Genomic DNA, 15700 nt, shown 5'->3' with positions numbered 1-15700 from the left:
GAGAAACGGTGCTCCTCTGAGCTTAACAAGGAATCCCTGGTCCTCCCTTTCCCTGGATTCCCTTCGCCATCTCCCGGATCCCCTTGAGTCCCTAGCCCTTGTTGATGGTCAGACTTCCACTGCTGCCCATTGGTCTAGTAGTGAACCGAGTCAGGTTCTGGGGCATTGGAGAAATGTTTCTTTGAAAAAGTTCCAGCTGTTGTATGAACTGATTCTCTAGGTCCCTGGATCTTGTCCTCCGTTGTGTTCCTGCTTCAGGAATCGTGCTTCCCATACCCACTTCCCGATTAAAATTGGGGAAATTTAAAAAGTAATTGCAAGATCTTTCCACTGCTTCAACCTGAAATATTGAATCGTAAAACGCCCCTTCAACTCCCCCGCTATTCAACAAGTACATCACAATCCTCGTCACAATAAAAAGACTGAAACCCAAAAATACTATAATTTGTTTTATACAAAATATACAGCAGCAGGTGCTTCCAAGTATTTGCAAGTATCACTAAATGCAACAGCTTCAGAATAACATCAATATTGTGTAAATCATCGGAAGAGCTTTGAAAGTTTCAATGAGCAAAATAATTCAGTTTTGGCAGTTCCTAAAGTTTGATGGGCCATCTAGAAATGCGCTGGGCATATCTCTTTCAATTTATTCCAGGGAAAGGACTATGCTCAACATCAATGTCAGATGACCCCAGGTTAGATGCAGCACAGTTTAGATTCAGAGGGGAGTTCACTCCCTTTGCTCCCCTTCAACACCGTGCTTGAACTCAAATCTCAAAAGAGCCACTCTTGACCCTAACTGCGCCAACCTTTTCCGCTTGCCCCCAAGGCAGCTTGGTGGTTTAGTGCCAAACAGCACATTGGAACCCAAACCCTCAATCCCAGATAACTGACAACCTGGAAAGAAGAAGCTCGGACCGCACCGTAGCTTTGATGGAAGATGGGTGCATATTCCAGGGAATGCACCAAAAGCTACGGTTGGAAGTTAGGAGAATTTCCACGCGGAAATCTTACTCTCCTGTCACCAACATTTCCTAAAATCTATAATTTCGGAGTGAGGCGACTGTTTCGGCTAGCAACTACAGTCCCTGGCGCAGACTTGATTCCTGTCTATCTACCTGTCAACCCAGGTTCTGGTGGTGCTCATCCACTTCTACCAACCAGACCAGGGGGGAAAATGAGAGATCACGTTATTTCATCTTTCTAGCGTCACGACTGTGGGAACCGGAGAGCATTGTGAAAAGAGCGCTAAACACCGGGTCAGTGGTTCTTTGTGATTTTCTTTTGTATTACACCAAGTAAGTGAACTATGGAATTGGCCCATTGAAATGATGGGCTTAATTTTCAAAAGCTTGACAAAAAAATGAAATGATTAAATAAATTGAATGAACCAACGTTGAATTCAATGTAGGCTCAGCAAGGTTCTTGGTTAGCAGACCTCAACTGAACTATTTCAACAGTTCGTCTCCATATCCCCGAGTTAGAACATAGAACATTACAGCGCAGTACAGACCCTTCGGCCCTCGATGTTGCGCCGACCCATGAAACCATCTGAAGCCTATCTGACCCACACTATTCCATTTTCATCCATATGTCTATCCAGTGACCACTTAAATGCCTGAGTTGGGGGAGGGGAGAAGGCCAACCAAGATTTCCAGACCAGCTCATCCCCCATTGGCCTGTGCTGATGTATTTTTACTCTGGGGAATCGAGGAGAAAAGGCAGGAAAATGGAGTTGAGGATGATCATATCAGATCAGTCATGATCTCACTGAATGGCGTAGCAGACCTGATGGGCTGAATGGCCAACTTCTACGTCTTTTGTTGATTTGTGTGCATTGCAGGTGTAATGCTCCTATAAATACACAGCAAACAATCACTGTGTTGATGGGATTAAGTTGGAGAGTTTACCAAACATTGGGTACATCATTGACGTCCAAAGGCTTCAGGAAACATCAGCAAAACAACCGATTTATTGCCAAAATCAATTTTTTGGAACATAGGAATGGAACCTGATAATACAACTGTGAGTTATCTGCCTCGTAATAATTACCAGAATATATCTCGTAACCACAATCACTTTCCAGGTTCCCTCTGAATTTATTTATTTATTTTTTAAATTTTAGAGTACCCAATTATTATTTTTTTCCAATTAAGGGGCAATTTAGCATGGCCAATCCACCTAACCTGCACATCTTTTTGGATTGTGGGGGTGAAACCCACGCAGACACTGGGAGAATGTGCAAACTCCACAAGGACATTGACCCAGGGCCAGGATTCGAACCCGGGTCTTCAGCGCTGTAGTCCCAGTGCTAACCACTGCGCCGCCCTCCCCTTGAATTTATTAACAAACTTTCCCCTTATGATCTTCTGTACTCTCACCACCTCCGCAAAGTGTAGAAGGTTCACTCTACGTATTCCTGGGATGAAGGGCTTACCTTGTGAAGGAAGAGTCAGCACATCGGCGATGTGTCCATTGACATTTCGAGGTGATTTTAAAAATATATAAATGTAGAGTACCCAATTTCTTTTTCCCAATTAAGGGGAAATTTAGCATAGCCAATTTACCTACCCAGCACATCTTTGGGTTGTGGGGGTGAGACCCACGCAGACCTGGGGAGAATGTGCAAACTCCACACGGACAGTGACCGGGGGCCGGGGTTGAACCTGGGTCTCGGCACCCTGAGGCAGCAGTGCTAACCACTGTGTTCAGAGGTGACCTTATTACAACTTGGGATCCTGAGGGGACTTGACGGATATGGGGAGAATATTTCCTCGTGTGGGGGAGACTAGAGCTCGGGGACACAGATTAAAAATAAAATTTATGAGGAGAATTTATTTTTCCTTTTGAGCAGTGGAGGCTGGGTCATTGGACTTATTCAAAGTTGAGTTGGCTAGATCTTTGATAGACAAGGGAATGAAAGGTTCTGGGGGATGGGGGTTGGGCAGACATCAAAGTGGAGTTGAGACTACTTTGAGATCAGCCATGATCTTAGCAGGCTTGAAGGGGCCGTATGGCTTAATCCTGCTAAATCATTTAACATACATTGGGCATTTAGCTGTTCCAAGCTGGACCTTGGACCTCTGGTTTGACGTTGCGGTAGTGCTAAATAATAATTTCATAAGAATTCCTTGCTAGGCATCAATAGGTTGGAGCGTTATATAATTTAATTTAAGTCCCTCCAATTCAAATTGACACAGGACATGGACTGTTCCAAACATGTTACAAAACACAATCATTTGAGATCCCAAACCAGGGGCTGGTTTAGCACAGTGGGCTAAACAGATGGCTTTTAATGCAAAACTGCCAGCAGCGCTGGTTCAATTCCCGTAGCGGCCTCCCCGATCAGGCGCCGGAATGTGGCGACTAGGGGCTTTTCACAGTAACTTCATTGAAGCCTACTCTCTTTTATTCTTTGATAACAAAAGGCACCTGTGATGAGCAAATGTCAGATGATGTGGCGAGACTGGAGACGCTGGGATTGTTCTCCTTGCCAACCGAGAAAGTTAAGGAGAGGTGCGTTAGAGTTTCAAAATTATGAAAGTTTCTGATGGAATAAATAAGCTATTTCCAGTAGCAGGAAGGTTGGTGACCTGAGGTTACAGATTGAAGGTGATTTTTCAGAGGGGAGCCAAGGAGAATAATTTTTCTGATAAACGTTGACTTGTTCACTACAACGCACGGTTGGGAGCAGATTCAGTCGTAACTTTCAAAAGTGAATTGGATAAATTTGTGAATCGGAATAATTTTCAGGGTATGATCAGAAGGCTAGGGCGTGAGATTAACTGGATAGCTCTTTCAAAGAGCTCAGGGGACAATGGGCTGAATGCACACCTGTGTGGTTACCACAATTCGGGAAATTAACTAGAATTGAAATAAAAGAGGGCCAGTAGCAGAATGTCTTGGAACATCAATGTATGGCACCAGCGGGTTCAATAACCCACATTAACGGAGACAAAATAATTAAAAACAGGAGTGGGAGCTGGCAAAACCTGGGACCTCGATGCCGTGAAGCAGCAGTGCTAACCACTGCACCACCGTGCTGCCCTATGATACAGGTGAGGCATGATGTTATTCCTCTACTACTGACTGCCTTGGAACCTCCTTCCCCAGCCCCCCCCCCCCCCCCCCCCCCCCCACCTTTCGTCAGACCATCACCGCACTTACCCCAGAAAGGTGGGCGGTCTAAATGTTGCTTGAGTTTTCCTATCGGCTTCCAGAATGTTTCAGCCCAGGTTTTGGCTGTTGGGCCAATAACTAGGCCAGGCCTTTATCTTTTGCTGAGTTTTGTGTACCACGCACCCACTTCCCAATTCGGCTATTAAAATCCTCACTTGGCTATCCGATACAGAAATAGTTTCTCAATATTCTTTGCCCCGAATAGGAAAAACATTTCAAAAATACAGCAAAGCATTGCTAAATTCCCCACCCTCAATGCTTTTAAATGCCCACCCAGTCAGCTTGGTTGGCTCATTGGTTGCATAGCTTATTTACAGAGGAGACCGCATTGAGATCTCAATGGTTGACTGCTAGGCTGACATCGTCAAAAGGTGCTGAAGATGCAGGTTACTATTGGTGGTTCTTTGTGAGCAGGGTCACTACCACTGGCAGTCTTTCACATCCAAACCACTTGGCGGATGTGGGGATTCCCTTAGGTTATGAAACATGGGTGTTAATCCAATCGATGAACCTAGTCACCCGTGTGTAGACGCCGTATAATTCTGGCCGAGCACAGCCGTAACCGAAGCTCACGACTCCGGCTAGGAACCACCGCCCATTGGGCTGCTGACAGACGAGCGGCCCTCCCGAGTCACCCTGTAAATAAAGAGGGAAAGTTGGAAATATTATTGCGTTCATATTGTAAACAGAAATATATGTTGATGGGATCAGATGGTGGGAGAAGGCTCAAATGGAACAATGGCACCCATTGGGCAAACTGGCCTGATTTTGTATTGTATGTTCTACAACACATTTTCTTGCCTTTATCCTTTTATTCTTCTAGGCATCTCATCAGAGTCTCTTCAAGGATGAGATATAAGGCCACCCAAATCTGTACCCTGCACCTCATCGCTGTTGAGTCTACATCTGCCATACCTGATCGCCTCGCCTGCATGCTTTCCACTGTGACCCTTCGACAGAGCTGAATTAGTTCCACTCCTCTGTCCTTTCCCCATAGCACTGAAACAAGCACAATTTATCCAATACCCTTTTGGCAGTAATGATGAATCTGCTTCTGTGATTTTTTTTTGCAGACGGTATATTCCAGATTACAACAACCCGCTGCTTCAACAAAATCTCTATTGTTCCTCTGGTTCTTATATCCGTTGTCCTCTAGTTACTGACTGGAAACTGCTTCCCCCTCTACTTGTAGCATAATACACCTTTATTAACTCTCCGTGTAATCTGCTTGAAGGAAAACAATCCTTGCTCCTCTAATCTTTCCACACCAGACCCTGAACTCTGGTACTATTCTAGTGAATCTCCACATCCACTCCAAGGCCTTGACATCCTTCCTATAATCTGGTTAGAATACTCCAACTGAGGCTTAACCAGTGACTTGCACAAAGGTTTACCATTCAGCCTAAACTCTATTGGCTATGCGAGTCCTGCATGTGGAGGGAAATCTCAGACCAGTGGAGGGGAGCCCATACCATAAATCTTCCCTTTGTTCAGGGTAAATCGACAATCTCACTTAGAAGACATAGGACAGCCTGTATGTGGGACAATGTCACATTGCTGGTGTATGTACTGTACTTGTGAGGTCAGGGCACATTGTTGTCATAAAGGAGCTTTTCACTCAATTGGGACGAGCTACCTGAAATGGAAAGGGTTCCACTAACATCCCTCAGCTTGACGAACACAAAGTCCACAAAGGTCAAAATTAACCAGACAAAAGCAAAAAGAGGGAGAGATTTGAAAGAAGTGACAGACCAGGTCACGTACATTATTGATATTTAACAAGTGTCGGTAAGTATTTCTGAGACGCTTTCTCTTCCCTGCCAACCTGACTGATTCTGGGATATTGTATCGCAGTGCTTAATTCACACCAAGTTCCATTCACCTATCCATTTGGTAGCAAAAGTGAGAAGACAGATTATTATCTGGGGGTAGATTGGTTCCTCAAGTACCAGATGGCCTCCAGTCCTTTCTCGAAGTGGTCACCTTTCTTGTATGAGCTTAGGTGGTGAATGTCAGGCAGCCCAATACTAGTCTTGCCTAATGTCCATATTTCCCAGCAGCGATTAGTGCATGGTGGTTAGTAACAAGAAACCTGTCTGGTTATCTTCTCCCTAACCTGTTAGATTGAGACCCAGTGTCATGCTATAATGCTGAGAGTTCACACTGCTGCCTCAGCACCAGGGATCCGATTTCCATTTCAAACTTGGGTGACTGACATGTTCTCCCGTGTCTACGTGGGTCTCCTCCGGGTGCTCCGGTTTCCTCCCACATCCCAAAGATGTGCAGGTTAGATGGATTGGCCATGACCAATGCACAGGGTTGCGGGGATAGCACAGGGGAGTGGGCCTAGTGTAGGGTGACCTTTTGGCGGTTCGGTGCAGACCTGATGGAACAAATGGCCTCTTTCTGCACTGTAGTGATTCTATGGACCAGTGAATTTGGTGCAGTTAGATTCATACAGAACAAAAGGTGGCTATTTTCCCTATTGTGAAAGGGCTATCCATATAGTCCTACCGTCTTACTCTTTGTGCCTAGCCCTGCAAATTGTTCCTATCTACACATTCATCTGATTCAATTTTGGGAGTTACAATTGAATCTGCCTCCACTGCCCAATTCAGGCAGCACATTCCAGATCACAACAACTCACTCTGAACAATCTCCCCATTTAAATCTATGTCCACCCCCCGGTTGTTGATTCTTATTGAATCTGTCCCCCTATGCACGCCCCTCCACAGCCAACAGGCCAAGAAAATTAAACCCAATAACTTCAACAACTCGGTCTTCATTGAAGCCAGAAAGCTGCCATGTCAACATTTTGATTCCGTGGAAAGACAGAAACAAGGCACAGTACCTGACAGGAATCCTTCTTTCCCTCCGGGTAACCGGCACAGATCATCCTAGGAGTAATGCTGTAGGAATATGCTTTATTGCAAGTATCCTGATCAACCAGTTTAACATCTACTTTCTGGAGAACATTTGCAACGGAACCTAAAGGAAATGGAGAAATGGTCATTGATTCCTTCTGCATCTATTGTTCAGTGCAGAATCCTGTCTTTCCCAAGTTTATAATGATCCTGCATTGTGGCCAATACTATAATAATTTAAAAGAAAGTTTGAATAAGGGATCTGGGATCATAAGGATATTTAATCCATTGAGCTTGGTCCACCATTCAATGAGATCATGTCTGGAGCGTATTTGACTTAATCTACCTACCTGTTTTATAAATTATTTCATGGGATGCTGGTGTCACTAGCAAGGCCGGCAGGATGTTTCCCATCCCTAATTACCCTTGAGAAGGTGGCAGGGAGCCGCCTTGAACTGCTGCACTCCATGTGGTGTAGGTACACCCACAGTGCTGTTAGGAAGAGAGTTCCAGGATTTTGACCCAGCGACAGTGGAGGAACAGCGATACCGTTGCATGTCAGGTTGGTGTGTTGCTTGGAAGGGAACCTGCAGGTGGTGGTGTTCCCCTGCATCTTCTACCCTTGTCCTTCAAGGTGGTAGAGGTCACAGGTTTGGAAGGTGTCTCAAAGGAGGCTTGGTGTACTGTTATAGATGGTACACACTGTTGCCACTGTGCGTCGATGTGGACGGAGTGAATGTTTAAGATTGGATTAGATTTTGATTGTCACGCGTACTGAGGTACAGTGAAAAGTATTGTTCTGCGTACAATCTAGACAGATCGTTCCATACATGAAAAAAACCATAGGGCATACATAAATACACAATGTAAATACATAGACACCGGCATCGGGTGAAGTATACAGGAGTGTAGTACTAAGTAGAGAAGATGTGTGAAGAGATCAGTTCAGTCCATAAGAGGGTGGTTTAGGAGTCTGTTAACAGCAGGGAAGAAGCTGTTTTTTGAATCTGTTTGTCCGTGTTCTCAGACTCCTGTATCTCCTGCCCAATGGAAGAAGTTGGAAGAGTGAATAACCAGGGTGGGAAGGGTCTTTGATTATGCTGCCCGCTTTCCCAAGGCAGCGGGAGGTGTAGACAGGGTCAAATCGGGTTTGCGTGATGGACTGGACGGTGCTCACGACTCTGTAATTTCTTACAGTCTTGGGCCGAGCAATTGCCATACCAGGCTGTGATGCAGCCAGATAGGATGCTTTCTGTGGTGCATCTGTAAAAATTGGGAAGAGTCAATGTGGACATGCTGAACTTCCTTAGTTTTCTGAGAAAGTATAGACGATACTTTGCTTCCTGAAGTCAGTGACCAGCTCTTTAGTTTCGCTGACATTGAGGGAGAGATAGTTGTCGTTACACCATCCACTAGGTTCTCTACCTCCTTACTCTGAAAGATGCTGGATGGAATACTAATGAAGTGAGCTGCTATGTCCTGGATGATGTCAAGCTTCTTGGGCACTGTCGGTTCCATAACCTCTTAAAACTCTTGTCAAATTAACATATTCTAATTTAAATTTGCAATTGACTCTCACTTCATCAGCCTTTTGTGGAGAGTGAGTTCCAGATTTACATTAACCTTTGGTGAAGGAATGATTTCTGACATTAACACTCAATGGCCCAACTCTGATATTTAGGTTCTGCTGACAAGCGTGCGCCTCGTGGGTTTTTGATGGAGCAGGGAGAGAAAGTTGCAACAACTGATAGTTTAGTAGTCACCATTCCCAAATTTGCTTTCAATTCCAGATTTAATTAATTGAAATCAATCTCCACCAGCCATCGAGTCCTCAGAGCATTGGCTTGGATCTCCAGATTAGTAGCTCAGTGACGTTACCACTACACCACCGTCTCCCCAAAAGAGTTAAACTATGAGAACATCTGTACAGAGTCTGCACGCTCTGCGTGTGTTTCCTCCGGGTGCTCCTGTTTCCTCCCACAAGTCTCGAAAGACGTGTTTGCTGGGTGAATTGGATATTCTGAATTCTCCTTCAGTGTACCTGAACAGGTGCCGGAATGTGGCAACTAGGGGATTTTCACAGTGACTTCATTGCAGTTGTTAATGTAAGCCTACTTGTGACAATAAATATTATTACAGTATATTATTATTATAGAATGGGTTGCAGAGACTGGGCTTGTATTAATTTGAGTATAATGGACTAACGGGTTACCCAATTAATACAATCAAAGTTCCTATAATTGGGAGATTCCAGAATGAAGAGGCATAATCTTACAACCTGTAATATGGTGTAAATGGTTATACTGACAGAGATGCAACCCGTGCTCTTCCTATGGGGCAGGAAAGCCCACACACATCTGTAAGGCTGTGGAGAAAGTCCAGTCTCCCTAACCAGCCTATTTGGGTCACTTACCATCCTCTTCCGTCGTCCCCCAGCCTGTGACCCAACATGTTGTGTCCGTCTCAAACACTTGCGTCTTGGCGGGCAGGCAGACGGGATACGTGAATGGCACAATGGGCACAGGCTTGTCCAGTAGGAGCAGAGCGATGTCATGGTCAGAGGTGTCATCGTCATAGTACCGGTGAGAGATGATTTTCTGCACCTTGAAGCTGAGCTCGTGGTAGCCGATTAAATTAAGCTTGAACTTGCCGAGGATGACTGTCCATCGGTCTGGCGGGGTATATCTGAAAGGGAAGACAAAGGGATTTTACATTAAGAAATTCTTTGCCCCCAGTGTGTATTCCAGGGCCCTATCAAATAATTTCTGCCTCATGTCTATAAACTGGGGATTAACGCCAGCCATAAAAACAATCTCGAATAATAATTTGATTTTCTACCTGCTAGTGAAGCAATGAGCAGCAGAGAGAATCCAATTCTGATTGATGAGAATTCCCCCGCAAACGTGCTGACCGCTAATTTGTATACTGGTCTGCCATGGCCACTCTCCCTCTGTGGAATTGGTTCCCCCGACAATTCGGCTCATGGAGGTCTGTAGGCCACACTCTGAGGGAGAAAAGGGTAAATTGTTAGTCCGAAGTGTCTTATTTGCAGCGAGTGAGAAACTAGAGTAGGTCAAAACTCACACGTTGGGGGTGTAGATTTTAGCTGTCCCAGATGGTGGAGGTATGCTTCACTCATTTTTGTTCTGATCGACGTAAAGATCTAGTTCAAAATGAGTTCTGGAGCAACCTTGATCCTGGTCCCTGGGCATCAATCAAACTACAGCACCCTGCTCACAATTTGGCACAAACTGGTAATCTCACTCCGAGGTGCCTCATGTAAGAGATAAAACTTCACGCACCTCTGCCCTCTTCCCTCCCTCCCAGAGCCATAACAGAGTCCACACTTGTCCTCAAGTTTGCACCTCACCAGCCTCTACATTCAGAGGATCTTCCTTTGCCATTTCTGCCAACTCCAGCATGATGCTATCATGAAACACACATCTTCCCCCTCAACCCCGGCCCCATCAGCATTCCCTCTGCGACACACTAGTCTACTCCTCCATTACGCCTAACTCCCCAGCCGTTTCTCACGACTCCTTTCCTAACAATCGCAGAAGGTGCAACACCTGCCCCTTTATCCCATCCCCTCTCACTACTCAAGGCCCCAAACACTCCTTTTTGGTTAAGCAGTGTTTTGCTTGCACCTCCTTCAATTTGCCCAATTTTATTCGCTGCTCCCAACGTGGTCCCCACTCCACTGTGGAGACTAAATGCAGAAATTCTATGATCTATGACTGGGCGACTGTTTTGTGGAACACCTTCACTCAGTTTGCGAGCAGACTCCCAACCTCCTGTCGCTTTTAACTCAATTTTAACTCAACACGTTGCTCCCATACTCGCATGTCCATCCATGGCCTGCTGCAAGGCTCCAGTGAAGCCCGGCGCAAGCTGGGGGACCAGAAACTCATCTTCCAATTAGGCGCACAACAGCCCTTTTTAAAAAAAAAATATCCCTGACACATATTTTCTTTAAAAATTCACTCATGGGACGTGGGCGCTGCTGGTTAGGCCAGCATTTATTGCCCATCCCTAGTAGCCCTTCAGAATGTGGTGCGTTGCCTCCATGCAAACACCACCTCTCCCTGTCACACCAGACCATCTATCTTTTGTTCTTAAAGTTGCTACATTTTGTTGCAGTTTCTACAGCTCTGACACCATCTCCCTCCTTTCAGTTCTGATGAAGAGCCAAAGGACTCAAAACCTTTACTCTACTTTCTCTCCTTACAGATGTTGCCAGACCCGCTGAGTTTTTTCCAGCATCCTCTGTTCTTGTTTCAGATCCCAGCGTACGCAGTATTTTGCTTATTTTATTATAAACATCACACTTGGAGAGCTTGAGCTTGTTGGGTTCAGACACCTTTTTGAGCCAGTATAGAGGGAGCAATGTTTGGCTGAGGGTGTTTGACCACAACATGGATAATCGATAATTACCAACAGTGGTGCCAACTTAAGTTGGGAGACTATTCTCCCGCCGGAACTGAATTGTCTCTGGTTTGCTCTCGCCCTGGGAGCAGTGCCCAAATGCAAAATTATGCATTGCGGGATCACGAGGGATTCCATTATGAATTCCGCTATTGTTTCAGCACGGTAGCACAGTGGTTAGCATTGTGGCTTCACAGCGCCAAGGTCCCAGGTTCGATTCCTCGCTGGGTCACTGTCTGTGCGGAGTTTGCACGTTCTTCCCGTGTCTGCATGGGTTTCCTCCGAGTGCTCCGGTTTCCTCCCACACTCCAAAGATGTGCAGGTTAGGTGGATTGGCCGTGCTAAATTACCAATAGTGTCCAAAAAGGTTAGGAGGGGTGATTGGGTTATGGGGATAGGGTGAAAGTGAGGTCGGTGCAGACTCGATGGGCCGTATAACCTCCATCTGCACTGTATATTCTATGGTCTATGGGCCGCCATTTTGAATGGGCGGCCTGATAGCGAGATCTGGCGGCTTCCCGCTCCCCACCCTCCCCACCCCACCCCACCCACCATGAAAATTACTGGCACCATGAGTGACCTGACCCAACCCCATCGGAGACACTCCCATAACAGAAACAACCCTATTAGGGACCGCCCCGTAACAGCGACTCCCCCCAGCCCCCTTACCCTCCTTTTCAGAGACCCCGCTCAGTCGCCCTTTTTTGGAAGCTAATGAACAATCCAGACAGAAACAGTGAAAAAAGAACGGCTTTAAAACTCACCTTTTCCCTTGCTGCCTCAGGCAGAGAAAGCAGCCGCTTTAACTAGATAGAAAGTTAAAACCATATCACCAGGATTTACACCCCCTCAGATCCTTTGATCTGCAAGGCTTCGACTCATAGCATCCCTATAGTGGGGCGCCATTCGGCCCATCCAGACCTTCGAATGAACATTCTACCCATGTCCAGTCACCCACCCACCCAGGCCTACCTCCGTAACCCCATACCCTAATCTGGACAATATAGCACGGCCAATCCATCTAACCCGTACATCTTTGCACTGTGGGAGGAAATCAGAGGAAACCCACACAGACACGGGGAGAATGTACAAACTCCACCCAGACAGTGACCCAAGGCCGGAATCGAACCCGAGACCCCGGTGCTGTGAGGCAGCAGTGCTAGCCACTGTGCCACCCACTTCAAAGAGAAATGGGTTTTACTGGGCTTTAATTAACTGCTTTCAGACAGCTCCATGATGTCCCCATGATCAGTGCCTGCTGCCTTGGTTGAATTTCCCCCCCACCAAATCTTTGGTCGTGACCCAACTGGCATATTGCCAGCAATTGGTTTGCTCTGCAGAGAGGTGTGGTAGTGTGCAGTGGTTACATGAAAATGAAAAATGAAAATCGCTTATTGTCACGAGTAGGCTTCAAATGAAGTTACTGTGAAAAGCCCCTAGTCGCCACATTCCGGCACCTGTTCGGGGAGGCTGTTACGGGAATCAAACCGTGCTGCAGGCTTGCCATGGTCTGCTTTCAAAGCCAGCGATTTAGCCCAGTGAGCTAAACCAGCCCCTAGGACTCCAGGACTCTTGATCCAGAGAATATAAATTCATCACCCTCAACAAGGCAGTCTGAGAATTGGAATTAAGAAGCTGGAATCATAGAACTGGGAATGTCGGAAGATTGACTAGTTCACTAATACCCATTTTAGGGCACTTGGACATTCCTATGCGTGACTCCAGACCCACATTGTCAACTGCCTGTGAAGTAGCCATGTGGCCCCTTAGTCGTATTTAAAATAACTGCAGTGTTCAAGAGAAAGATTGTAAGGGCCCTTCCTGTCAATTCCCTGAGCTCCTATTTTGTGTTTATCAGTTTTGGGCCATGGGTCATTAATAGAGACATACCTTTAAGTCGAGCAGAGGAAGTAAGGAATTCATAAAGTGCCAAAATAGTTCACCGTATTATGAGGATTTGGGTGGATGAACCCAGACTTTATGGCACCCAAGTGATTGGAGGGATTTGTTTTGATTGATTGGCTGGTGGTCAATGGATTCTGTATTCTGCCCGACAACAAAAAATGATTGGTTCCTGTCAGGTGGGGTCTTTTGGAGAACCCAGGAGGAGCCACTGGAGCCTCACGGTGGAAGCAGCTCTCCCTCTCTGCTCTGCCGCCTCCTGTCTGTAGGGAGAAGCTTCTAGACCTTGAAAGAAGAAGCTGTTTCTCTCTCAAATGCTGGCTGCCTGCTTTTCTTGTTGCCTATTTAATTATAGTTCCCGTTAATAATAAAAAGTTAATTGTGCTTAAATTTACAAACCTGGTGACTGTAGTTATGGGGCAGCTGACTACCTCGGGCATTCTAAAATTTCAACTCAGTTGCGATTCCAGGTCGAGTGGGGCTGGAATTGACCACGCACTGGCCCAGAATGTCGTAGCAAGACACCTTCAAAGCAACACGGGGCGGATAATACATCAAGAGAACAAGGCCAAGAATCAAACCTCGGCCCTCCGTATACATCAGGCATTTCCTTCACCCACTAGGCCCGTGCTTGACACTCCGCAGCTAATACATTCAGGCCTTCACTGTTGGATGTCTAACATCTGCAATCTTTTCTGATTCCACAACACCTTAGGAATGCCCCCTCCGTTCCGAACACCTTAACATCTGACCTTTATTCTAGGGCCACTATTGTTTATTTAATCTTTTGGGCTTCGGTTGCCAGCGGAAATTGCTCCATCAGTTCAGCGTCTTACCACAATTTTTCTCATCGGTTCCATCTGCACAGTCTGTCACATAGTCACACAGAGGGTTTGCTTTCTTCACACAAGAACCATCAGCGCACATGTAGGTGAAAAGGTCACAAGGCACAGCTATGGAAGGCAGAATAACACAGAATAATGTTAAACCAGAGCTGACAACGCATCCTTGCACATGCACACTGTTTAGCACACTGGGCTAAATCGCTGGCTTTGAAAGCAGACCAAGGCAGGCCAGCAGCACGGTTCAATTCCCGTAACAGCCTCCCTGAACAGGCGCCGGAATGTAGTGACTAGGGGCTTTTCACAGTAACTTCATTTGAAGCCTACTCGTGACAATAAGCAATTTTCAGGGGCTGTTTAGCACAGGGCTAAATCGCTGGCTTTGAAAGCAGACCACGCAGGCCAGCAGCACGTTTGATTCCCGTAACAGCCTCCCCGGACAGGCGCCGGAATCTGGCGACTAGGGGCTTTTCACAGTAACTTCATTTGAAGCCTACTCGTGACAATAAGCCATTTACATTTACATTACAGTGAACATTGGACACACTGAACACACACAGGGTACTCACGTATGAAATGTACACAGAAACACGGGATACACACAAACACAGGGAGAACAGAAGACCTATCGAACACATGCAAGGTACATACACAGTCTTCCAGTCTCGCCCGGAAATCGTCAGATGTGGGATGGAATTTTCTTTGTCTAAATTTAGAGTACCCAATTATTTTTTTCCCCAATTAAGGGGCAATTTTAGCAGGGCCAATCCACCTACCTTTTGGGTTGTGGGGGTGAGACTCACTCAGACACGGGGAGAGTATGCAAACTCCACACGGCCGGTGACCTGGGGCCAGGTCCTCGGCGCCGTGAGGCAGCAGTGCTAACCATTGCGCCGCCCAAGGCAGGTTGGAAAATTTGACGACCATTTAAAGGTCTGTTGACCTCGGGTGGGAATTTCCGGTCTCGCGGGTTTGTCACAACTGGAATATCCCGCCCATGGAATCTACAGACACAAAGATACATTAAACATGAATATAGGGGGCTGGATTCTCCGGTCGGTGATGCCGAAATTGCATTCAGGAATCGGCTGGAGTTCCCGACCAAATCGGGGGCGACGCCGCTTTCGCGATACTCTGCTTCCTCCAAAGCGGCGTACTCTGAGAGTACAGCGCGCAATGTATTGATGGCCTCAGGACATTGCCTGAGGCCCGTCCCACGATGCTCCGCTGCCTATGACCGGCTGAGTTCCTGACGGCGTCGCTCGTGTGTGGTCTCATCTGTCAGCAACTCAATGTGGCGGCTGTGGACTCTGTCCAGCGCCATCACAGTCAGGGGAGGGCTGATCCGGGGACTTTATCAGGCGCTGGGGGCACCATGGGGGGGAGGGGGGGGGGCGCGTGGTTGGTCCGGGGTGCGCGAGCCAGCCAAAGGAGGGACACTTTCGTGGGTCGGGTCTGCAAGCGGCCTCCGTCCTGTAGCACGGCGAG

General features: G+C 46.7%; 1 protein-coding gene across 1 annotated transcript in view; it reads right to left on the bottom strand.

Annotated features, from left to right (window-relative positions):
• Positions 1 to 4333: 4333 nt before the first annotated feature.
• The window catches only part of LOC119956568 (transmembrane protease serine 6), an 81373-nt gene continuing 70006 nt past the window's right edge, over positions 4334 to 15700 (bottom strand). Inside the window, exons 14-18 of the mRNA XM_038783872.1 lie at positions 14207 to 14323; positions 9882 to 10047; positions 9457 to 9728; positions 7031 to 7167; positions 4334 to 4815 (exon numbers count right to left, since the gene is read on the bottom strand). Of these exons, the coding sequence (XP_038639800.1) occupies positions 4657 to 4815; positions 7031 to 7167; positions 9457 to 9728; positions 9882 to 10047; positions 14207 to 14323 (851 nt within the window). The 3' untranslated portion in view covers positions 4334 to 4656. The remainder of the gene's footprint in view (positions 4816 to 7030; positions 7168 to 9456; positions 9729 to 9881; positions 10048 to 14206; positions 14324 to 15700) is intronic.

This window comes from Scyliorhinus canicula, chromosome 23 (genome assembly GCF_902713615.1).
Source record: "Scyliorhinus canicula chromosome 23, sScyCan1.1, whole genome shotgun sequence".
NCBI lineage: Eukaryota > Metazoa > Chordata > Chondrichthyes > Carcharhiniformes > Scyliorhinidae > Scyliorhinus > Scyliorhinus canicula.
Note: the sequence above shows the minus strand (reverse complement) of the source record. Positions and strands in the feature narration are given on the sequence as shown.